Below are 26215 nucleotides of genomic sequence, written 5' to 3' on the forward strand. Positions count from 1 at the left end.
TCTTGAGATGAACTCTGTGGGTTTTAAACAGAAGTGTATAAATCAGCCTTGAGGCTAGAGAGCACCAGCTCCTCAACTGGCTGCCACTGCATTGCAACCCCAGAACAATTTGTGATATGAGCTGGCAGCTCGCTGAGCAGCTGCTGTACCATTCCTGCATCAGAAGCTTTCAGGCTGGCCTCCTACTGCATCACAGTGGGAGGGGAATAGTTCTGTTACTCTGTTTCTGTTCTGGGCTACAGGAGTCCTCATAGTGAACTTGACTGATCCTGGCCAAGTGTAGGGGAGTATCTAGCAAAAGATGACTTCCATCCACTATAGTTGCTCAGGGCATCCCAGGAGAGGGAGGAAGAAGAAGCTGAGAACTAACAGCCATTTGCAGTTCCCTGATTCTCTGAGCTCACAGGTTTGTTCCAACCTGGGCTAGCAAACTCATGTCATCTGTATGCCAGCTAAGGATAGCTAGAGGAATGTGCTTTCCAGTCACTCATTTGGCTTACCCTCAATGAGCTTTGTCCTTCACGGGGAGGAATGTATCTCAGCTGATTATGCTGGCTGTATGCCTGTTGATGACTTCCATGCCAGGGAAATTGCCAGCAGGTGACTTGTGGGTGACTTCTGCTTCTTTTGTGCTGCTAAGCAGAACAAGATAGAACATCTGACCCTAAGTATTGATTTCATGGCCCCTTGTCATCTTGAAATACGTTCAAGCCTTAGTGTATGTCTTCACTAGTAATGTTAAAGCTCTGCTGTGGCAGCACTTTAATATGGCTGTGTAGTTGCAGCGCAAGCGCTGGGAGAAAGCTTTCCCAGCATTGTAAAAAAAACAAACAAACAAAAAAAACTCCACCCCCACGAGGGGAGTAGCTCCTAGCTAGTACCTTGTCTACCCTGCCACTTTACAGCACTGAAACTTGCACTGTTCAGGGGGGTGTTTTTTCACACCCCTGAGCGAGAAAGTTGCAGCACTTAGTCAGGTTTCAGAGTAGCAGCCGTGTTAGTCTGTATTCGCAAAAAGAAAAGGAGTACTTGTGGCACCTTAGAGACTAACAAATTTATTTGAGCATAAGCTTTCGTGAGCTACAGCTCACTTCATCGGATGCATTTGGTGGAAAATACAGAGGGGAGATTGATATACACACTTAAAGTGGCAGTGTAGACAAGGTTAGGCAGAAATGGTCCACAAATATTCTGATGGGTGCAAAAACCAAGAGGAGAAGAATTTAGTGCAATACCAGTAAGGAGCAGAAATTGAGAGGAAACTTAAAAAGTTGATCAAGCCGTGGTGCTCAGGGGTGTGAAAAATCTACACCTCTGTGTGACATATTATGCCAGCCTAATCCCCGCCACTGTTGTTCAGGAAGGCAAAGTTTCTACAGGGTCAGAAAACCCCATGCCATTGCTGTTGAATGCTATGGGGTTACAGTGTCATAGCTATGCCAGTGTAGCACCCATAGTGTAGACTTGGCCTTAAAATGATCTAGATATTTTAAAAAATATGTAAGGCAGATTAAATTAAACTAGGGTATAATTTTCCAAAGAGAGTGATAAATCCCATCACTTGAGATGCTTAAAACTAGATATTGGTAAATGAATCATAGGGAGTAGTCTTGCCCTTTTGGGGAGGAAGTCTAGGTGACCTGTGTCCCTTGCATTTAAATTTCCCTTTGAATTCACAAAATATCTGCCATAAGCTTTTCTTCTGTTAAGAATTGATATGAATTACTGCTAATATTTAACTAAATTATACAAATTCCTTTTAACAGGTAATCTTGATGTCTGCTACAATCAACTGTAAAGAATTTGCTGACTACTTTGTGGTTCCAATTCGTAACAAACTGAATCCAGCCTACGTGTTCGAGGTGGAAGGCAAGCCCTATGCCATTGAAGAATACTATCTTAATGATTTGAGGCACATTAGTCACATCAGGGTACAGTGAACAATATTCTGTTTCCTTTGGTGTAACAAGATAGCATTTGGGATGGGCTTTTCAAAAATATTATGCCTTTATGTTCTAGATAAATTATTAAACTAGTTCTGAAAGTCTAGATGCTAATTACAGTATTGCGGTGTTACAGGAATCTATACATTCTACCCAGCAACAGATTTTGCCAGTGTATTAATGCCTCCACCATTCAGAAGCAGAATGAGAAGACCTGTGAATTAGCATATAACCCCCCTCTCCACCCACTTTTTGTTCTTTGCTTCCTGCATTCTGGGAGCATGCAATAGTGGGTACCTCAGTCCTTATGCTCCTCTAAATCTGCTGCCTTCTTCCCCTTACAGCACAAAAAAAGTGAAGGTTTTTGTTCAGCAGTGCACTTTTTCTCTAGAGGGTCTCCCTCAGTCTTACGTTATGCTCTGCCTCTGTAGTTACTATGGGTCTGAGCTTCACCACCACCCCTCCAGTCTGGTTTGCATCATAATGAAGGCACCTTTCATTTTTAGGAACATGCCCCCACATTTCTCATAGCCTAAGCATCATTGTGCTGGAGTCTTAGATGATTTTGGACTTGCAGTCCCAGTAAACGCTGCTGTTCCACACATCCTAGTCTGGTGTGACAACCAGACTGGGTAATTTTCATTCCCCAGTCTCCTGCCTCCCTCATCACTCCCACCTGCATCTATTTATCTTAGTTTCATACTGCACCCATCAACTTAGTACCCAAATTCTTTCCACCTAAAATCAATAGCAATGGTGCAATTCCTAGTGGGGTTTCTGTAGTTTGTCTCTCCTATTTTGGGGGGTAAAAACTCTGGGCTTTTTTGTTTGGTTGATTTGTTTGTTAAAGGGTTGTTTTGGTGGGGTGGGAGAGAGAACATTTAGGTAGTTAGGGGTGTCAATTTGAGAGGGAACCTCTCTATTCCTTCCTTCCCCAGTGCAATTTCTTTAGGCAAGGAAAACTCTGCAGGACTGTGGAGACTTTGGGCCTTCACTTTCATGTTTTCTAGTAAGTGTGTCAGCATTTGAGATCTACAAAAGCTGACTGATTCATCTCCAGCAAGAAGGCCCAACCAACCAACTAGCTTCTGGAAGGAAATTGAGCCCAGATTTTTGAAAGAAGCTTTCAGAAACAATTTCTGCTTGTTTGGCGGGTGGCCCCATCACTCCTGGTTCTGTGACCTCTGGAGCATAACTTTATATTGTGCTTTATTCCTGTCACAAAGTCTGGTTGTTTTCTGCAACCCAGAATTCTTGGGCTTATCTGCCTGATGTTCTGCAGAGATGGAATTTTAACTTAAGTTTCTTAGGAAGTTGCTAAGTGCCCAACCTGGAGTCAAACATACAATCAGTTTCAACTGAAGACTCATTTATTAAGGCAACTTCACCTTCTGGGTGCTGTAGAGAAGGGGATGAACAGTCATTCTCTCCTCCAGAATCACCTCAAGCTTGAAGTTGGGGCTCAAGGTGAACTCCCTGCAATGTATAAGAACATAGGAATTGCTGTATTTGATCAGACCTGAGATTCATCTGGTCCAGTATCTTGTCTGACAGTGGCCAGTACCAGATGCTTTAGAGGAAAATGTAAGAACCCCACTGTAGGCAGATTTTTGGTAATTCCTCTTCTCCCCCCCCCACTTCCTTCCATATTAATGTTTCATCCTAATCTCTGATAGGTAGAGACTGAGGTTTAATATCTCTTACAAAATATTTGTTGTTACTAATTGTGATAACTCTGGGTTTTCTTGATATCCATACAAATTTCCAATCCTTCTTTGAGTGTTGCTAAGTTGTTGGCCTCAGTGACTTCCTGTGGCAATGAGTTCCAGAATCCAATGGCACATTGCTTGAAAAATTATTTCCTTTTATCAATCTTGTGCTCTCCAACTTTTAGATTTGATGGAATGTCCCCTTGTTCTTGTGATGGTTCTCAGGGTACCCAGCGCTGTGGGTCACTTTGTTACCCCCCTCACTTCAGCATGAGGAAGTCTTGTGTGCCCTTAATTGGGTGTCAACTCCATGACATCACCAGCCTGTTAGGCACTCAAGCACTCTCTTCTGAGATATGCCAGCCTTATTTTGCTTTGCAGTTTAACAGTAGGTGCACCCTAGTCTCCAAGTATCTCTGAAGCATTCAGCCCCTTATCCATTGAACACAGTGTCCATGCCAGATTGTATGACTGAACTCATGATCAGCACCTTGCTTAATGACTCAGCATTTAGATATATTTATAGTGAAAACAAGAATAAGTTTATGATCAGAGATTCAAGGTTCAAGTGATTAGTGAGTAAAAATATTGGAAACCAATGGTTACATATAAAATGAAGTCATAACAGTCATGCTTTCTAGAGACCAAACTTAAATAAATTTCTCACCCCCTAAGTCCTCTGGAGTGTTTCAACCAGGGTTGGCTGAGATCCCATTTTCATGAATGTGAGCACTCTGCTCATTTATTTCTTAGGTGCGGGAGAAGAGGGTGTCGTCTTTGCCTTCTACTTATATGTCCAAAGCTCACTGTTTCTACTTAGAAATTATAACTACCCATGGCTTGTTTTTTCTGTGTGCTGCTTCCCTGTTGACTTAGCATCTTTTTGATATCTGTGTGTGTAAATGAGCATCCATTATGACAGGTTTCAGAGTAGCAGCCGTGTTAGTCTGTATTCGCAAAAAGTCTGTATTCTTTTTGAGCATCCATTGTATTAGCTTCTGACAGAAAACCTATTTTTCATCTCTGCTGATGACTCACGCCTTGATGCAAACTCTTAAGAACAAATTTTCAGTATATGTCCATAAAGCCTCACGTGCTATCCGTACATAACCTTTCACAATATCAATGGCCAGGGTGACCGCAGCTTTTGTTTCAGACTTCACATGACATTCTTTGATGAACCAGAATATACATATCAGAATGAGGACATTTCAGAAACCTCCTTGCCAGTTGGTATTAAGGGGTTCTCAAATCACAGTTCTTGAGTTTGAGAGGGGGATAGAGAGAGAACAGACGCTCTCAGTGTACCTTCTCTCCTTTTATCGTGTTCACTCTTATTTGTCTCCTTTGTAAGGTAAGAACTCTCTAGATTTTGAATCTCTGTGTGTTTTCCCTTGCCCTTGGTCATTCTCGTTGTTCTGTTCTGATCGACCTTCCCCTGCCCCCGCTGTAGTTCTGTAATATCTTTTTTGAGGAGAGGTGGCTAGTACTGCACATAGTATTTCAAATGTGGCTGAACTATTGATTTATATAAAAGGCATAATTTATCCATATTGTTCAGTATTCTGTTCCTTAGCATCTTGTGTACCTGTGGCAGGGTGGATTAATTTTAAATCAGTGATTTAAATCACCAAGTGGAAATGTCATTGATTTTCATCAACTTTTCCATTTGTACTTCAGTTATTCTCTAAAGAAAGGTACATTCTCACTGGTTTATAACCATTAAAGCATGTTGATTTATGATTTTATTGATTTTGAAACTAAAAAGAGTTTTTACATTAGATTGGTACATCTTTTGCTGCCTAGGTGGGTTCACTATAACTATATACATTTATTTAAGTAATTATATAGCATAACTTACAGACTCTTATTAATTATAGATTTTTAGTATGTATAGAAAATGGGGAATGATATTGCTTATTAGATAATTAGCTCATGAGTTGTCAAGCTGCATTAGGATGGTAACTAAAATTTAATTAAAAACACAAAACATATAGCATTTTATTTTTATTAAACAAAACAAGCCCTTAATACAGTACATGACCTACTGTGCCATATTTAGAAAGATTGACCTCAAAAGTTAGATGTTTTTCTCCTGATTCTTTCTTTATATAGAAAAGCAGACTTTAACACAAAGGTTTTGACAGATGGCCAAGGAGTCATTCTATTTATATTTATTTAAATATCAATTTTAAGAGATTGTAATAAATTTTAGGCCTTAACATATTTTGTATTAAATTCAAATTTCATTTGAAACAGGTTTATTTTTAAATGGAAAACTTTTTGTAATTTAAATAACAAAATAATTTTTCAAAAAAATCCTCAATTTTTATCCACCATTAACTATGGCAAAAATCAGACAGTGAGCAGAGGTCTTCATTGAGCTGTTACAATGGTGCCACAGTTGATACAGGAGTATAAGTATCTTAAATTTTTCCCTACAGCGTGCATTACTTCGCATTTATCGACACTGAATTTCATTTGCCACCATGTTGCCCATTCACCTGCCTTTGTTAGGTGTGTCTGTAGTTTCTCAATCCTTTCTGGTCCTGACTAACCCTAATAACTTTTTCAGATAGAATTTTTACTACTTCACTACTCATTCCCTCTTTCAAATAATTAACAGATTGACACAGGAACCAGTGTGGAATCTTGCTGCACCCCACTGTTAATCTTTGACAGGATGAAAATTGACTGTTTAATCCTACCCTTTGCTTTCTGTCCCCTGTTGAGTTTTTGATTCATGACAAAACTTTGCCTTTCACCCAGTTGAATAACTAGCTTTGGAATCTCTTTTGTGGAATCTTTTCAAAAGTCTTTTGGAAATCTGAATAAGTTGTTAATCTGTTCTCCTTTATCCACTACTTTATTGACATTGTTCAAAAAATCCTAAGATTAGTGAAATGTCATTTCCTTTGTGGAAACTGCTGGTTTGGACCATATCACTCGCATCATGACCTAAAATATTTTGTTCTTTGATTAAATTATCATTTTAACCAGTTTGCCAGGTACAGATGTACAATTCCTCAGAATTGCCAACTCTGTCCACATATCTATTCAGGGGACACCATCATAGGGCCTAATCACATCAGCCACACTATCAGAGGCTCGTTCACCTGCGCATCTACCAATGTGATATATGCCATCATGTGCCAGCAATGCCCCTCTGCCATGCACATTGGTCAAACTGGACAGTCTCTACATAAAAGAATGAATGGACACAAATCAGATGTCAAGAATTATAACATTCAAAAACCAGTTGGAGAACACTTCAATCTCTCTGGTCACTCGATTACAGACCTAAGAGTGGCTATCCTTCAACAAAAAAGCTTCAAAAACAGACTCCAACGAGAGACTGCTGAATTGGAATTAATTTGCAAACTGGATACAATTAACTTAGGCTTGAATAGAGACTGGGAATGGATGAGTCATTACACAAAGTAAAACTATTTCCCCATGTTATTTCTCCCCCCCACCCCACCGTTCCTCAGATATTCTTGTTAACTGCTGGAAATAGCCTACCTTGCTTGTCACCATGAAAGGTTTTCCTCCTTTCCCCCCCCTGCTGCTGGTGATGGCTTATCTTAAGTGATCACTCTCCTTACAGTGTGTATGATAAACCCATTGTTTCATGTTCTCTGTGTGTGTGTATATATAAATCTCTCCTCTGTTTTTTTCACCAAATGCATCCGATGAAGTGAGCTGTAGCTCACAAAAGCTTATGCTCTAATAAATTTGTTGGTCTCTAAGGTGCCACAAGTCCTCCTTTTCTTTTTGCGAATTCCTCAGAATGGTCCTAGAGACCCCTTAAAATGTTGGGACTACTGTATGTTAGCTGCCCTCCAGTCCTTTAGAACAGAGGCTTAATTTACATGTTATTGTAATAAGAGCATATTATTATCAGCTCGCCTCTGGTATTTGTACTCCTTCAGAACCATTGAATGTGTATACTGTCTGAGCTTGGGGATATACTGATTTGTAAATTATCAGTTTGCTGTGCCACCTCTTCTTCTGATCCCTCCAATCTCTGATGGTATCTCTTCTTTGGTTACCAGAAAATAGCAGGTTCAGGATAGTGTCTCCCCAGCATCCTTTGGTGGTAAAGACTGTTGCAAAGAAATCCTGTAGCTTTTCAACAATGACCTTATTTTCCTTCATCTCTCCATTTTTAAATTCTGGTTATCTAACAGACCTATTGATCCTTTCACAGACTTTCTACTTCTGATGTACTCTTCTATTTTTACACCATTAGCTATTTGCTGTTAAATTTTGAATCTTTTAATTTCCTTATTGCCTGCTGTACTCAGGGAAGGGACATTGGTTGCCATTTGGGTGAAGAGACTATTTTACTCCCTTCTGAAAAGAAAAGGACACAGACCTTTGACTTTTCAATTGAGTGTTGTTAGTTTTGAAAGTGCCTATAGATCTCCCTCTCAAATCCATCGAAGTATTCCTGAAATTTGCCATAAACTGCTCTTCCAAGATACAGAGAATTGAGTTTCTTGGGTTCTCTTTCCCTGCAGCTCTGGTGCATTCAGCCTTTTTTTTTCCTTCCTTACTGTGGTGTACTTCATCTTTCCGTAGCTTTTGTTTGGCTAAAGTTTCAGAAATGGTAAATAGTTTATTTTGAGAGCTGTAGTGAAAGCACAGCCAACAATAAAATCACTGTTATCACATGAGAATGTTATGTGTTCAAAATGATGGAACCTCATCCTTGCATCGTAAGCATTGCTTCCCTTTCGGCTTAAAGGATTAAGAGGTGCCTCTTGTGTTTGTGAAGTGACTTGGGGATCATCATGTATTTGTATCTGCCACTAGCAGCTGGTCATGTCTCTGGCTAGTTGGTTCTGCAAGGTCCACTATAGGTAAATCCTCCTCTGTAGTAATTCTGCATTCTCTATATCCTGCCTGTAATGGTTGTTGCTGAATGGGATGGGAAAAGGAATGAAGATTACTTACTGATCTTGTTTGTTGTAATAGTTTCTTCTTTCTTGTCTTCCATCAGAGATTGTTGCTTGAAATATTTTCTTCTAAGTTTTTATCTATTTTCCTGCTTTGGAAGCTGAGAAAATGGATGGACTAGGGTTTATGTACCACCTATGATGGATTTTTTTGCTTCCTGCTTTCTAATTGATGGAGTCATCATGCTGTCTACAAAGCATTTTGCTGGGCAGGATGTGAGAAGAGAAGACTAATGAAAACAAGTACCTGAGAGTAATCGCATCATTTGAAAGACAGGTTGTTTTTTACAGTATGCTCGGAATAAAGATGACTTAATTGTCACACTCACCTCCATCTGGGTTTGAATGAGCATAGTTGCAATGAGACACTATTTGGAACTAATCCATATTAGAAGTGCAAGAGTAACTTTTCCTTCTATGTATTGCTGTCACAGTGAACAAAACAATATGTTCTAGTAAAAGCAATTATGGCAAGTTAACTAGAAGCTCAATGCTATATTATGCCATGGCTTCCGTATCTTGTAAGAGGATATGAGACATCCACATTTACAGATAATTCCTTACTTTGGATCAGATTGTGATCCCATCCTGCATGCACTTACCATGAATCGCAGCAAAGAAGGAAGAGCAAGCCTCATGGAGCCCTGTGTCACCAACTCCAGGCATGCAGGGAAGAGGAGGGTGATGGGCAAGCATCTTGGCTTCCACTCCTCACATGCTGGCCAACACAGCGATGGTGGTGCACAAGGCTGGTGGAGAGTACTTTCCATCCAGAGCAGGGAGAGACTGGAAGTCTGCTGCTGAGGCTGCACAACACTTTATTCACAGCATTGGTAACAAAACCACAACTGACCCATTTCAGAATTTTCTGTGTACTGAATTTGTAATTTGATCTAGAGCAGTTCTTGCTTTCAATGGGGTTTTAGAAGGAAGACTGATCTGAGGTCATTTTAGACATGTAACTATATGGAGTACCTATATGAAATGAAAAAGAGTACTTGTGGCACCTTAGAGACTAAGGTGCCACAAGTACTCTTTTTCTTTTTGCGAATACAGACTAACACGGCTGCTACTCTGAAACCTGTCTATATGAAATGAGCATTTATAGGTGCCAACTTTTCTATCTCAAACTACGTAAGGCATTGGAACCTACTCACATAGAACGGCAAATTTGCTGAGAAAGGACTTAGGCTGTATAACCTTTAATTTAGACTGAGTCCACTTGTTGTTAGCTGTCTCATTAAATATTCATGAAGAGTTTGTATTTAGGCATTAGCATGAATGGCCCCCAAAAATGTGCAGTAATATACTAGAGTATAAAGGTTTCAGAGTAGCAGTCATGTTAGTCTGTAGCCGCAAAAAGAAAAGGAGAACTTGTGCAACCTTAGAGACTAACAAATTTTTTTGAGTATAAGAAGTGAGCTTTTGTGAGCTACAAAAAGCTTTTGTGAGCTACAGCTCATTTCATCGGATGCATGCAGTGGAAAATACAGTGGGGAGATTTTATATACACAGAGAACATGAAACAATGGGTGTTACCATACACACTGTAACAAGCGTGATCAGGTAAGGTGAGCTATTGCCAGCAGGAGAGCGCGGGGTAAAGGTGGGTGGAAACCTTTTGTAGTGATAATCAAGGTTGGCCATTTCCAGCAGTTGACAAGAACGTGTGAGGAACAGTCGGGGGGGTGAGGGGGGGAATAAAAATAGGGAAATAGTTTTACTTTGCATAATGACATATCCACTCCCAGTCTTTCTTCAAGCCTAAGTTAATTGTATCCAGTTTGCAAATTAATTCCAATTCAGCAGTCTCTCGTTGGAGTTTGTTTTTAAAGTTTTTTTATTGAAGAATTGCCACTTTTAGGTCTGTAATGCAGTGATCAAAGAGATTGAAGTGTTCTCCGACTGGTTTTGAATGTTATAATTCTTGACCTCTGATTTGTGTCCATTTATTCTTTGGCCAAACTGGACAGTCTCTACGTAAATGTACATGGCAGAGGGGCATTGCTGGCACACAATGGCATACATTACATTGGTAGATGTGCAGGTGAATGAACCTCTGTTAGTGTGGCTGATGTGATTAGGCCCCATGATGGTGTCCCCTGAATTGATATGTGGAAAGAGTTGGCAACAGGCTTTGTTGCAAGGATAGGTTCCTGGGTTAGTGGTTCTGTTGTGTGGTTGCTGGTGAGTATTTGCTTCAGGTTGGGGGGCTGTCTGTAAACAAGGACTGGCCTGTCTCCCAAGATCTGTGAGAGTGATGGGTCGTCCTTCAGGATAGGTTCTAGATCCTTGATGATGTGTTGGAGAGGTTTTAGTTGGGGGCTGAAGGTGATGGCTAGTGGCGTTCTATTGTTTTCTTTGTTGGGCCTGTCCTGTAGTAGGTGACTTCTGGGTACTCTTCTGGCTCTGTCAGTCTATTTCTTCACTTCAGCAGGAGAGTATTGTAGTTGAAGAACGCTTGATAGAGATCTTGTAGGTATTTGTCTCTGTCTGAGGGGTTGAAGCAAATACGATTGTATCGTAGAGCTTGGCTGTAGACAGTGGATCATGTGGTGTGGTCTGGATGAAAGCTGGAGGCATGTAGGTAGGAATAGCGGTCAGTAGGTTTCCGATATAGGGTGGTGTTTATGTGACCATCACTTATTAGCACCGTAGTGTCCAGGAAGTGGATCTCTTGTGTGGACTGGTCCAGGCTGAGGTTCATGGTGGGATGGAAATTGTTGAAATCATGGTGGAATTCCTCAAGGGCTTCTTTTCCATGAGTCCAGATGATGAAGATGTCATCAATGTAGCACAGGTAGAGTAGGGGCATTAGGGGACGAGAGCTGAGGAAGCGTTGTTCTAAGTGAGCCATAAAAATGTTGGCATACTGTGGGGCCATGCGGATACCCATAGCAGTGCCGCTGAGTTGAAGGTATACATTGTCCCCAAATGTGAAATAGTTATGGGTGAGGACAAAGTCACAAAGTTCAGCCACCAGGTTTGCTATGACATTATTGGGGATACTATTCCTGATGGCTTGTAGTCCATCTTTGTGTGGAATGTTGGTGTAGAGGGCTTCTACATCCATAGTGGCTAGGATGGTGTTTTCAGGAAGATCATGAACATTAGATGATGGACATTGATAGTACATGAGTGAATTATATACAGATAACTGAACCTCCTTTCTAAAATGTTGGATCAGATACTAGAACAGCCATAAATGTATCTATTCAGATAATAGAGGCTTTTTATTTCAAATTTGTAACTCCTTAAAGAGGTATTGAAGCCACGAAGATTCAACTGGCAGCTTAATAAAAAGGAACATTCATTTGACATCCCCACCCCCAAAGCAATATTAATTTATGGCAAGATCTGTTGATCTGTAACAGATTTTTATTCTGGGGAAGGTGGTTTTTTGAGGCTTTATGGTCTTGCACAGAACCCATAATATAACTTGGGAAATGACAGGCTAATTACTCGTACAGATCTTGTCCAAGCAGATCTGTGGTGTGTTGTTTTTTTTTTTTTTTTTCAAGAAGGGATTGTAGTGCAAGAGGAAAAATCTGAATAGAATTTACCAAAATTTTTGCCTCCTGATTATTTAAAGGAGTTTCAATAGTTCTCAAGTGATGCAAATTGGGTTGTATCAAGCAAAGGGTGAGGGCTTTATTATGTTGTTGTGATATCAGAGTTTAAGGCCAGATTATTTAGTCTGACCTCATATACATCAGAGGCCACCAATACCACCCAGCACCCAAACGCTAAACCAACAACTGAAATTCAGACCAATGTATTACAGCCCTCAGGAGATTAAAGTATAATGTGCTATATGCAGAGAATAGAAGGGAAGGTAGTACACCAGTGCCTCGGGCTCCTGCATTAATAAGAAATTAATTGAGATGTACCCAGATGAGCTAAGCAAGTGACTGTGCTTTATTCAGCGGAAGGTGGAGAAACCCCAAGGTCATTGCTAATCTGACCTGGGGGAAATATGCCTTTCTGACCCCACCATGGTGATCAGACTCTGAGCAAGAAGCAGGCAGCCAGCCAGCCAGACGCCTGAGAGAGAGAATGCTCTGTACCACCTCAGAATCCTGGCCCACCACATCCAGTATCCCCCTTATAGCTGTGGACATCTCTGATGCTTCAGAGGAAGGAGATAAAGAAGCCCCAACGCAGAATGCATTGGGGAAGGGGGGAATTCCTTTCCTGACCCCTGCAGGTAACTTGCTGAAACTCTGAAGCATGAGCTTTTAGAAACATAAGACATGAACTGGAAGAGACCCCCAGGGTGCTGAGCCCTGCCCCCACTACCAGAAGCAACCTCATTATACATTCCAACTCATTCTCAAGCTCCGTTAAAAAGGGATTAAGTTGTTTGTCCCCACAGTGCCTATTGGGAGTCTGTTTCAGAACTTCGCTACTCTGATGGTTTAGAAACCTTATTCTAATTTCCAGCCTAAATTTACTCATGACCAATTTATACCCATTTGTTCATGTGCTAGCATTGACCTTGAGCTTAAATTACTCTTCACCCGTGCCCAGTATTTATCTCTGATGTATTTAGAGAGAGCAATCCTACCGCTTCTTAGCCTTTGTTTTGCTAGGCTAAACAAGCCAAGATTTTAGTCTCCTCTCATAAGATAGGCTCGCTATTCCTCTGGTCATCCTAGTAGATTTCCTGTGCCCCTGTTCCAGTTTGATTTCATCTTTTTTGAACATGAGTGACCACAATTGTACACAGTATTCCGGATGAGGTCTAACCGCTGCCTTGTACCATGGAATTAATACTCTGTCTCTACTGGAAGTGTCTTGTTTAATACATTGGCCTTTTTCGCAGCCACCTCACATTGGTGGCTCATGGTCATCTTGCGATCAACCAACAAATCAGGTCTCTTTCTTCCTCTGTCACTTTAAACTGATGAACCCTCCAGCTTATAGCAGAAAGGGTGTTGATATGGGAGAAGGATAATTAACCATAAAAATGTATTAAATATTTCTGATAAGTAGAATCATCAAGTGCCACAAACCTTAGTAGTCACTTGTCCTTCCATATCCATCTGCAGCCCAGTGTGTGTTTTTTCTAACTGTTGCATTATTCATAATTAGATTTTAAGTTCCTACGGGCATGGTACATCTCATTTGCTTTGCAATGGTGTTAGCACACGTCATCGCCATCATCACAAATCCCGAAGGGATGTAGTCATCTTGCAGATCGAGAGCCAGCCAGATCAATCTGTAGCAAGGTCTTTAAGGTGGTCTGGCTGGTTGTTCCGTTTATGTCCATCTTTGGCAATCTTATTACGCCACTGAAGTTTTTGGTGGCAACGCGATCACCAGTCATGTAGTGGCTTTCCTTGAGAAACACTTTATATTGTATTCACCTTCCTATTAATGTCCGTTCCCAGAAAGCCTATGAAACTGAACCAGTTCTGATGGAGGCAGTTGCTGGGTTCAGCTGTGAACATTCTCCATTACTGATCTTGTCCTGCCACTTAATATAGAGCAATTGAGTCAAAAACATCCACTTGGTGTTCTTCTGCTTTCCTCATCACCTGTTTCACTAGTATACCAGAGTTGGTATAATTCTTATTTTGTAGATCCACAGCTTCATAGCAAGCTAGATGTCATTACACCTTTATAGAGGCCACTGAAGGGCCTGAAACATGGCAGCATCCACTGCTGTACAAGTGCCCACTCCTTTTGAGCATCCTTAAGCCTTGCCTATGGCATCTAAAAGGTATTTGGCAGTTGCCACTTGCTCAATATCCTGTTCAAAGAAGTTAATACTGAGCTGGTTGCAATCTGAAGTTGAAGGTTCCTTGATGGTAATGGTTAGGGACTTAGTTTTATCTTGATTACTAAACAGACCATTGCAATGTGCTTCTTGCTGTCCAGATCAGCCATCAGTATCAGTGATTCACCAAACCGAGCCAACAAGACAATGTTATGGGCATATGCAAGATCTTAAAGCAGAGTGTGTTCAGCTCAGCGCCACCAACAACTGCATCCTCAAACTTACCCATCAGCTACTGTGCGGATTTTGAGCAACGATGGTGACAGAACACAGCATTCTTGAGCTCATTTGGAAATAGGAAACCATGCTATGGATCAGCTATTGAATTGAACACAGCTGTTTGTTCCACTATAGACCTCTTCTGTCAATGATACTGTCTTCTCAGGGACACTGCATTGTCTCATCAGACCCTGCAACTTGCTCAGTGCACTGAATTAAAGGCCTGATGGAACTCTCTAAAAAAGTTCTTTATGAGGTTTATTTAATTAATCCATCTTCTCAAAAAGCTGCCTTAAGGTAAAGATCTGTGAAATGAGATCTAAAGCGGCAATGAATATCCCAGTCTTTGCCATGAAGTGCATCATTGATTCGAGACATTAACACAAAAGTCAAGAGCTTCTCTGGGACTGACAAAAGCGTAGTACCTCTGTAGTTGCTACATTTGGGCTGATCACCCTTTTCAAACAGAGGCAGAATAACAAATTTCTTCCAGTCATTGGGGATTATATTTTTGGCCCAGATGGCTTGGAAGAGTCGATGCAGCAATGGTAGAACAATACTATCAACTGTGTTAATCAACTCGGGTAAAGTTACAAACCCCTGGTGCCTTCCCAGACTTCAGCTTATGGAGTGCGATCCACTTGGTTGAAGGAAGGTATCTGCTGGAACTTCCTGCCCCATTTCAAATAGAAGAGGGACTGCAAGTAACAGACAATTGAGGAGTGTTTTTTGAAATGATCTTCCCTTCTATGCAACTGATCTTGTAGACTCTGGCTGATGCTGCCATCCCAATTCTTTACTGGACAAGCTGGTGCTGTCTCTGCTCGCAAACACCTCAGCATTGAATAAGGGCTGCAGAGATTGTGCCTGGTGGCAGCATATTCTAAACTGGCTTCCTGAGTCGACAACCAGGGTTCCATATCTTTTCTTACACAATGACTAGATGACATTCCAAAGTCTAATCCATTTGGCCTTTGCTTTTTGCTCTTGACAAATGTGTCTTTATACGTGTCTGAATTGTAGCCTTGCTTCTTTTCTTATCCCGAACTGCAGTGAGTGTCTCCGTCCTCTCTGATTCATAGATATTTGAAGAGCTGTGGCCCTGGTACTGAGCTGGCAGCAGTCAGCACTTATGACTTCAATTACAGTAATGCTGTTCCTCATCAGATGACAGAGGAAGTGAGGCTTAAGTCTCTAATGCTTCGGCAGGTTTAAGCCGTTCAGAATGGAAAGCTGTCTGAGAGCTCAGCTCTAGTAAGAGCTTCTGATTGAATTAGACTAATTAGCTGGCTGTCATCGAAGTGGAAGGTGCACTTTTGTCAACAGAATCTGATGGTTGGTGTCAAGTTCAGCACCTCTGCAAACTCAGACATCCATGACTATTGACTGCCAGTGATTTGTTAAGAAGGACATGATCAATAACAATCCTAGTGAAACCCTCTGGGCTGTACCAGGTCTGCCTGTGAATCTTTGAGTGACAGAAAAGCAATGATATTGGACATGCATTGAGGTTATTCTGAGCGCTGCATTGTGATACGAGGCTTCGTTGAAACATTTGTAAGGAAACTTATACTTGAGTGTCCTGTTTAACCCGATTGCATTAATTTATAGTGGCATGGCGTGAGATGAGATTAGGAAACATAAGTTAACAAGCTATTTGGGATAAAATGGAAAGCCTGTTTCTGGACCTCAGTACAGTGATAGTATCCTAGATCAGGGGTGGCCGAACTTACTGATCCTCCGAGCCGCATATGGCAGTCTTCTGAAGTTCTAGAGCTGGGATATGCATGCTGGGGTTTGGGGTTTCTGCCCTGGGGGAGGCACCTGCCAGGGCTCAGGACTGAAGCCCCACTCCTGCTGAAGCCCCGAGCCCTTACAGGTGTGCCCCACGGGGCTGATGCCCTAAGAACACCCTCCCCACTGGGCAGAAGCCCCTCCCCCGACCCTGATGCAAGGCAGAGGTCCCAAGCCCCTCCCCCCACCCCCAAGTCTGGTAGGTGGAGAATGGAGGGGGTACATGGAGAGCTCTGCGAGCTGCACTTTAACTGTACAAGAGCCGCATGCGGCTCGCGAGCCATAGTTTGGCCACCCCTGGGCTGCACCTTACTACAGGCATAGCCATTCTAAAAATAACTAGGATGTGGAAACTATCAACCAAACTTGATTAACTGAAGCTATTCATATAATGCCTATCGAGTGACGCACACTTCAGAAAATTGATGAATTAATAAAACTATAATATATCTGATTCCGTTACAGTTTCTACCATATCAAAGGATAAAGCCTATAGAAAAAGGAAAGGACCAGAGGGTTTGTAAGAGGGTTAAAAGAAAGATTTAATTGACTAAATTAGTTAGATGTTTTTCTCTTGAGCACAGTGACTACCAAAGAAACTAATAGATTCCTGCAGCCATCAAAGTTCCGATGCATCAAAAAAAGCCTGCAAGAAATGTATTACAACAACGTCCTGTCAGCATTCATATATTTATCTGTGACATGTTGGCTCAAATGGACAGCATGGAAGAGATTATGTAATTTCTGATGTCTTTGAAAGATTCTTGATGATACGTGGCAACAAAAAGATAACTGGGAAGTTCACAGAGAAGTCTGTCTATCAAGTTGCATTTATCAAAATTGTGGCAATTATTAGGTCAGTTACCACACATTTCAATCCAAAGATCATGAACAAGGGGCAGCTACTTAAGATGGGTAATTTTTTTTAAAGCATTTTGATTACTCCCCATATCGCACACGCCTTTCATCTTTAATTCTCCCGACTTTGTTTATTTCTTACTATTCTGCTCTTTTTTCCTCTTGGCTACAGCCCTTCTTTGCTTAGTAGGGAGGAACAAACATGATGGTACAGCCAGTTGTATTTGTACCTTAGGGCTACTCAAAACCTCTTGGTTTTTATACGAGCAAGAGAAAAATAGGAAAGGAATTGTGAAGTTGTAGTTAACTGGCCTAATTGCACAGCTTTGTGAGACATACAGGCTTGGAAATTATCTTCAGGTTATAGGTGGCAATGTTTATTAAGAGGGCGGGCAAAGGAAAGGCTTATGGAGAGAAGAGAACTGGAAGCTTTGATAGACAAATAAAAATGGAAGTATATGTTTTGAGACATCAACATGATGTACTGTAACATTAGTATTGCCATTCAACAACAGAAGTCCATCTATTACATTATCGTACTTCTGACAGGGACAAGTACCAGATACTAAAGACAGGTTGCCAGTTGCTTTTGAAAATCACATCCATAGGTGCCTAAATTTGGAGTTAGGAGCCTAAGGCTCCTATTTTTGCAAATTTTGGTCTGAGTGTATAAAATGTGCAGTAATTTTCTTAATGGACTGAAAGCCTAAATAACATTAAAGCAATTTTCTTTTGAAGTTACACAACTTATGATTTTAATAAATACAACTTTAGCTCCTGATGCTACACTTCACATTAGTCCTATGAGTAACTTCATTTATCAGCACAACACTTATAATTTAATTAATTATAATTTTAATCTAAAATTGCAGTAGCATAAATCTTCAAATTAATTTTACAAAGCCTCAACCTGATTTAAAATCAATAATTTAAAAAAATAAGATGACTTAAATCACATCCTTGATTTAAATCAGTCCACCACATTGGTTTCCTAAAACCCATCTGTTACTTGTTTGCATATGCCCTGAAATATGAGGCTTTATATTCCTTTGTTTAAAAAAAAAAACAAAAACCAACCTCTAATGTAACAGTGGCTGTTCCTATTATTTGGATAAATGTCTAATCCTTTTTTGAATCCAGTTAAGCTCGTTGTTTGAATGATACTTTGACAATGAGTTCCACAGGTTGTTTTGTGTGTGTGTGTGTGTGTGTGTGTGTGTTTTAAAAAATACTTATTTCCTTCAATCAAATTCAATGTAAACATCTTTTCAAATTTATTAAATGTTCCCTTGTTCTTGTATCCTGGGAGGGTGAATAAGCGGGCCCAGTTGACCATCTTTATATTGTTCAGTATTTTGAGTACCTCTATCCTGTCCCTGCTTATAATAGCTCTTATGCTTTGGATAGGTGTATGCTCTTGGATCGGATGTATACATCGTCGTCTTCTATCACTTTTCTTCTGGAGGAGAAAGGAAGAGTATTAAGTGAGAGAAAGGGAAGTCACTTCTTCATAATATGTGCTTGTGTTTCCCAGTTGTGGGAGGTCATACAGCGGTGATGCTGGTCATTCATGACTGTAGGAAAGCATAAGTCATGATTTAGTTTAATTTCCTGAGGGAAGTATTTTTCCATTCCGTTGGCATGTTCGAGTATTTTATAAATTTTTTAGATGTTTACTGTGTATTTAACTGGACTGTTATTTTATTGATCATATATGCTTGTATATCAGCTTCAGGAGATTGATAAACTGCAGGGTGTGATGGGGAAAGAGAAGAAAGGAATTGATGTAAACACAAACTTCTAAAGGTTAACTTACAGCCCTCTTGGAACATATGGAATATTAGTATATTCAAGATGCTGAATTACAGTTCCATTCTTATGTACAGTAACAGTCTCTCCAAAGATTGACTCTGCAAGGACTTTTGCTCCTGGGTATTAGGTCGTTGGTACTAGGCCGGTGGAACTCCTTCTGCTCGCAAAGATTTTTTTACCTTAGATGGCAGTGGGCAATAAATAAGCCGGGGCCCATGCAGAGCATAAACACTATCCTCTAAATGTTCCCGGCAGTTCCATTTTAAACATGGCAAGTGTTCCTTGTCTGTTCACTTCTGTGTTTCCCAGACCCCTCCTCATGATCTAAGGCTACTTCTACATTTGGAACTAGGGGTGTGATTCCTGGCTTGTGTAGACATGTTTACACTAGCTCTTGTTGAACTAGTGTAGCCATGATAACACAGGCAGTGGTAAGTGGTGGCATGGGCTAGCTGGCCTGAATACAAACCCACCTGGACCGCATGGATACATACTTGATTAAACTAGCCTGTGCTGATGCTCTCTGCTCCCTGTGCTGCTCCAGCTTTACTATCACCTTTAGCATGCTATGGCTACAGGAGCTGGAAATCTCACCCCTTACTTGAAGTGTAGACATGTAGTCTTCATGTCACATCAGTGGTACATAGTGGCTTCTTTCAGTCTTGTACTATTATGTTTTGAGATGTTAGCGGGAGTGTTGCAGTGCATTTTGTAAGCAGCTGGACACTACAAAGCCTGCACTGCCACCTGCCTTTGTTCTTCCTTGTTTCTAATGAGTAACTTTTAAGAATTAGCATGTTTCCTTTGGAAAACGTTGTGTACATTATTTGCAGTGGAAGCTTGGCCACTTGAAGTTTTGTGTGAGAAACTGTATTTGGCAAAAGTAAAATAATGAAGACCTTTCTTATTTCTTTTTATGGGGGAGAGTCTTGTGTGTGTTGGATTGAATTTCTGGAATCCAGATACAAGTGAAGTGTATACATCAAAATCAGGTCTGTTTTTTGATGGGTTACTTCAGAAAGCTATGTTAGTACTTATGGATTTTATTCTTTGTCACATTGTTACCTTTTTATGGGCTGGGCAGCAGTCTTGTCATGTTGAGGAATAGCAAAGGGAGCTACAGTAGCTCTAACAAAGTGAAAAGGGAAATTTGAAAGCTGTTCAAGCAGAGATAATTCAAAAGGCATCGTCTTAGACTCAAGCAGCCAGGGGAGAGCAAGTCCTAATTGAACATAAAGTACACTAAAAAAGGTACAACTTCATACCAAAGCCCTTGAAATTAAATTGATTTAAAAAAAATCACTATACCCCCTACATTTCAAGAAGCTAATTAAACATCAATGGAAAAGTTAAATTATTCAAGTCCTAGTTACAGCATTCACATCAAGCAAACTTGTTGAATAATAGAAAGTTCATTCGGCATTTGCTTGTGTCCTGATGTAATAGTTCAGCCTGAATTTTTTTTAATAATCCTAGTTTTATGGCAGTAGAAGTGAAGTAGAATGTGGACAAGTGATAGATATATCCTTACTCTGTTCTCTACACTCAGACTATCCAAGTTTTATTTATATGCTCACTAAATATTCCTCTGTCTCTCAGCTTCCACTGCCAGTTTCTTAAGACTCGCCAGCAGTGCCTTGTTACTGTATTTTGCTTTTTCTCTAATTTATCCCACCATTGCTGTAACTGGTCTTTCTCTCCCAGTGGCAGCCACAGTGGGTGTGCTTATGCAGACAGGGTTCCATGATTGACACTGCATTTTAATCAGTGTCACATACTCCAAGTTTAGAGGATGCAGTGCTTAAAATGCCAGTTTCTTGTCTTCTCTAGCATTACCACTGATATTACTATTGGAATAGCAGAACTGGTGGTAACAACAAGCAGAGAAGTCTAAGCATAGATGAGGCTGTAATTCAGGATATGTGTGATTTGCGGTCAGGAGATGCAGTTGCAGCTCCTGTAGGAATACCTGACCTAGATTTTATCTGGCTAGATCACCGCTCACTTGAGTGACAATAGCAGTTATCCATGGCAGCAGGGACAGAAGCGCATGAACCAGCCTCCTGAATATATCCCTACTCAGGACCCTGGATACATACTTGAATGGCTAGCTGCTGCCATTGCTACACTTTTGTTACTTACTTGAGTTAGTTGTGATCTCGTTGATCAGTAGTTCTCAAACTTCATTGCACTGTGACCCCCTTTTGACAACTAAAATTACTACACAACCCTGGCATGGGGGACTGAAGCCTGAGCCTGAACCCTGCCTTCAGCCCAAGGCGAGGGGACTGAAGCCCAAGCCCCAGCTTTTGCCCTGGGGGGCTTGGGCTTTGACTTCATCCCTGGGCCCCAGCAAGTTTACTGCCAGCCTTGATGACCCCATTAAAGTGGGGTCACAACTCACTTTGGGGACCTGACCCATAGTTTGAGAACTGCTAAGCTAGATCAAAACTGGCTTGGGAATGCCTACAAGTTCATGTGCCAAGGCACACTGTTCTCTCTCTCCAGTGACCAGACCTAGTCAGTTTTGTTTATATGCTCAGGAAATATTCCTCTTCACTATTCAACTTCCCTGACAGCTGCTTACCACTCTTAGCAGTGCTTTGTCACTATGGGTGTGCCTACATAGGCTGCACATGTTCATAGTGACAAAGCACTGCTTGAGAGTGTTAAGCAGCTGGTAAAGGAAGTTGAAGAGTGAGGAATATCTGCTGACCAAATAAACAAAACTGGATGGGTCTGGTAACTGGAGAGAGAATATAGTGTGCCTTGGAGCACGAGTTTCAGGGCACACAAAGTTCATAAGAAGGAAGAGACTGTGCAAAAGAGACACTCACACCTCCCATTTTTTTCAGGGATGTGTTAAGTGACTTTGACAATGTGAAAATTTGGACAAATATCTAATGAAGCATTTCAATCAGAATAGCCATGAGTGAGCCAGACAGAGATGGTTTTGGAGGCTCAAGATTGAGGGAAAGTGCTTTGAAAGCAGAGTCCTGGGGCAAATTGCACTACTAGGCTAGGATGTATGATTGCATGTGGCCAGTGAAAAAGCTGAGAGTACAAAATGTAGGGGTAGTCCGGGAAAGAGTATCTTGGAGAAGGCCAAAAACCCAGTGGCTATGATAAGTATGAAATGCCAGAGATTCTCCCAGAGATTAACTGACTTATTTCTAGGGCTGTTGATTAATCGCAGTTAACTCGTGCGATTAACTAAAAAAAAACTTAATCGCTTTTAAAAAAAAATTAATTGTGATTAATCGGACTGTTAAATAATAGAATCACAATTGAAATGTATTACATATTTTTGGATGTTTTTCTACCTTTTAAAATATATTGACTTCAGTTACAACACAGAATACAAAGTGTACAGTGCTCACTTTATATTATTTTTATTACAAATATTTGCACTGTAAAAATGATAAACAAAAGAAATATTATTTTTCAATTCACCTCATACAAGTACTGTAGTGTAGTCTTTCTCGTGAAAGTGCAACTTACAAATGTAGATTTTTTTTTTGTTACATACCTGCACTCAAAAACAAAATAATGTAAAACTTTAGAGCCTAGAAGTCCACTCAGTCTTACTTCTTGTTCAGCCAACTGCTAAGACAAACAAGTTTGTTTACATTTATGGGAGATAATGCTGCCTGCTTCTTATTTACAATGTCACCAGAAAGTGAGAACAGACGTTCACTTGGCACTTTTGTAGCTGGCATTGCAAGGTATTTATGTGCCAGATATGCTAAACATTTGTATGTCCCTTCATGCTTCAGCCACCATTCCAGAGGACATGCTTCCATGCTGATGATGCTCATTAAAAAAAAACGCATTAATTAAATTTGTGACTGAACTCCCTGGGTGGACATTCTGCCATATATTTCATGTTATAGCAGTCTCGGATGATGACCCAGCACATGTTGTTCATTTTAAGAACACTTTCACTGCAGATTTGACAAAATGCAAAGGTACCAACGTGAGATTTCTAAAGATAGCGACAGCACTTGACCCAAGCTTTAAGAATCTGACATTCTTCCAAAATCTGAGAGGGCCGAGCTGTGGAGCAGGCTTTCAGATGTCTTGAAAGAGCAACACTTGGATACAGAAACTACAGAACCTCAACCACCAAAAAAGAAAATCAATCTTTTGCTAGTGGCTTCTGACTCATGATGATGAAAATGAACATGCATTGGTCCACACTGTTTTGGATTGTTATCGAGCAGAACCCATCATCATCGTGGATGCATGTCCTCTGGGATGGTGGTTGAAGCATGAAGGGACATATGAATCTTTAGCAAATCTGGCACATAAATATCTTGCGATGCTGGTACCATGCAAACGCCTGTTCTCACTTTCAGGTGACATTGTAAAGGAGAAGCAGGCAACATTATCTCCTACAAATGTAAACAAACTTGTTTGTCTGAGCGATTGGCTGAACATGAAGTTGGACTGAGTGGACTTGTAGGCTGTAAAGTTTTACATTGTTTTATTTTTGAATGCAGTTTTTTTTTTTTTTTTACAAATTCTACATTTGTAAGTTCAACTTTCATGACAGAGATTGTACTACAGGACTTGTAATGGGGGAATTGCGAGCAGATCGAGGGACGTGATCGTTCCCCTCTATTCGACACTGGTGAGGCCTCATCTGGAGTACTGTGTCCAGTTTTGGGCCCCACACTACAGGAAGGATGTGGATAAATTGGAAAGAGTACAACGAAGGGCAACAAAAATGATTAGGGGTCTAGAGCACATGACTTATGAGGAGAGGCTGAGGGAGCTGGGATTGTTTAGTCTGCAGAAGAGAAGAATGAGGGGGGATTTGATAGCTGCTTTCAACTACCTGAAAGGGGGTTTCAAAGAGGATGGCTCTAGACTGTTCTCAATGGTAGCAGATGACAGAACGAGGAGTAATGGTCTCAAGTTGCAATGGGGGAGGTTTAGATTGGATATTAGGAAAAACTTTTTCACTAAGAGGGTGGTGAAACACTGGAATGCGTTACCTAGGGAGGTGGTAGAATCTCCTTCCTTAGAGGTTTTTAAGGTCAGGCTTGACAAAGCCCTGGCTGGGATGATTTAACTGGGACTTGGTCCTGCTTTGAGCAGGGGGTTGGACTAGATGACCTTCTGGGGTCCCTTCCAACCCTGATATTCTATGATTCTATGAATTGAAAAATATTATTTTTTTTGTTTTTTTACAGTGCAAATATTTGTACTAAAAATACATCTAAAGTACATTTTGTACTCCGTGTTGTAACTGAAATCAATAGTTTTGAAAATGTAGAAAACATCCAAAAATATTTAAATAAATGGTATTTTATTGTTTAACAGTGATTAATCGCGATTAATTTTTTTAATCGCTTGACAGCCCTGCTTATTTCACAACACCAAAACATGATAGCTGCTTAGGATACGTATTTAAAAAAAAAACAGCTTCCTTTGATCTTTTTAAGATGAGAAGTATTGGGTGGATAAGGGACAGAGAGATGAAGAAGGAAACTGATTATAGTAATAGGATCATATGGAGACTCAGTTCTGGCATATGTATTTTTACTGATATGAGGTAGAACTTCAGTTTTTTGGTATCTTTTTTTTAAATTATCCTAGTTCTTGAAGATCGGTGGTTTTCAATCTTTTTTTCATTTGCGGACATCAAACAAAATTTCAAATGGAGGTGCAGACCCCTTTGGAAATCTTAGACATAGTCTGAGGACCCTCCGTGGACCACAGGTTGTAAACCATTGTTGTAGATGGTAGTACAGAAGCAAGGTTAAAAGTGGATTTAAATAAGGAGAGGGGAGGAGTGTGGCTTGGCATTCGGGTTTTAGGAGGCATGCCACATGTAGGAGTGTCCATGATGAAATGAGCAGACATGGAAGAGCAAGGAAAGCACTCAGTGACTTTATGGAGGTGGAGCCAACATAGAGTTGGTTTGAGGTGATGATCTCTTGAGTAGCTAACACAAATTTCAGTCTGTTTACCTGCTGATTCTTAATTACCACTTGAACAGGTCTTTCAGAGGACGCTGCAAAGCAAACTTGTAAAAAAATCAACAGTCTTAGATTGTTTTGACATAACTAATTTATAATCTGGCCTTTGCAGCAGACTGCAGCAAAAAAGGGGGGAGATTAAAAAAAAAAAAAAGTCCTGATCACTAATACTCCTGTAAAAAGAAATATAGCTTTAAGTGCCAGATGGTGCCAGCACAACATAACACAGTCTTGAATTGCTCATGTGAAACTGCACTTCCTATGGGAATTCTGAGAGGGATTATTCCTCTCCTCGTATGAGGGTGAATCAATGCATTTCATCATCCTTTTGGATCCTGCAGCCTTATCTGTCATGACCTGCAGACTTTGCTGGAAACTGGGAGTTGATCGTGCTTATCCTATGTAGATAACTGTTGCAGGGAACATCTTGGTATTTTTTTAAAAATAGATGTACCCCAGTAGGTGTTGAACAATGCTGTAATGCCTGCAAAATGTCTGAAGAAATAATGTATTAAATAAGATCAGTTGTGGAGGTCAAAAGTTCATCCTTCTGAGTAGACTGAGTTCCTTGTAAAGCTTCAGATTGACGTTAGTGTCTTCTCTGTTGGAATGGTTTTAATAAATTCAAGAAAACTTGAAAGAATTCAAGTCAGGTGCTAGTTTAATTTTGGACTGCGAAAATGGTTGGCAGTCTACTCACAATGTTTAGGCTTGAAAGTGTTAGTGTTAAATGTCAATATGTTAACATCAAGTTTTTTTCCTCTCCCTCTAGCTTTCTCCTCAAATCTTGGATGAACCTATGATTGCTAAAGAAATGTATGAAGTTGCAATCTCTCTGATTCAATTGTTCGATGAGTTGGAAATGAAGGAAAGTGGGTAAGATATACTCCAAGTCTGTTTGTGAAGAACTTGTGACTCAGTTGAAATGAAACTCGAATTAGGGAATATGATTCTTTGCAGTACCTCTATTAGAATTCTGACATGGCTTTAATTTTTTTGCACTTTTCCTCCTTTTGTCTTGAATGGTGACTTATTGGCTTGATTTCTGCTCAGATTAATTGTATTTAGACTCCTTCTAGCTTTTACTGAATTTCTTGATTTTTAAAAATACTCTCTAGGGTACAATGTGTAAATGACCATTAAAGCTGTG

General features: G+C 40.4%; 1 protein-coding gene across 2 annotated transcripts in view; it reads left to right on the forward strand.

Annotated features, from left to right (window-relative positions):
* TDRD9 (tudor domain containing 9) overlaps positions 1 to 26215 on the forward strand; it is a 171727-nt gene that overhangs the window by 49106 nt on the left and 96406 nt on the right. For both annotated transcript variants that reach the window (XM_038406469.2, XM_038406467.2), the window contains exons 7-8: positions 1767 to 1931; positions 25838 to 25941. In XM_038406469.2, coding sequence (XP_038262397.1) covers positions 1767 to 1931; positions 25838 to 25941 — 269 coding nt within the window. The remainder of the gene's footprint in view (positions 1 to 1766; positions 1932 to 25837; positions 25942 to 26215) is intronic.

This window comes from Dermochelys coriacea, chromosome 6 (assembly GCF_009764565.3).
Source record: "Dermochelys coriacea isolate rDerCor1 chromosome 6, rDerCor1.pri.v4, whole genome shotgun sequence".
Lineage (NCBI taxonomy): Eukaryota > Metazoa > Chordata > Testudines > Dermochelyidae > Dermochelys > Dermochelys coriacea.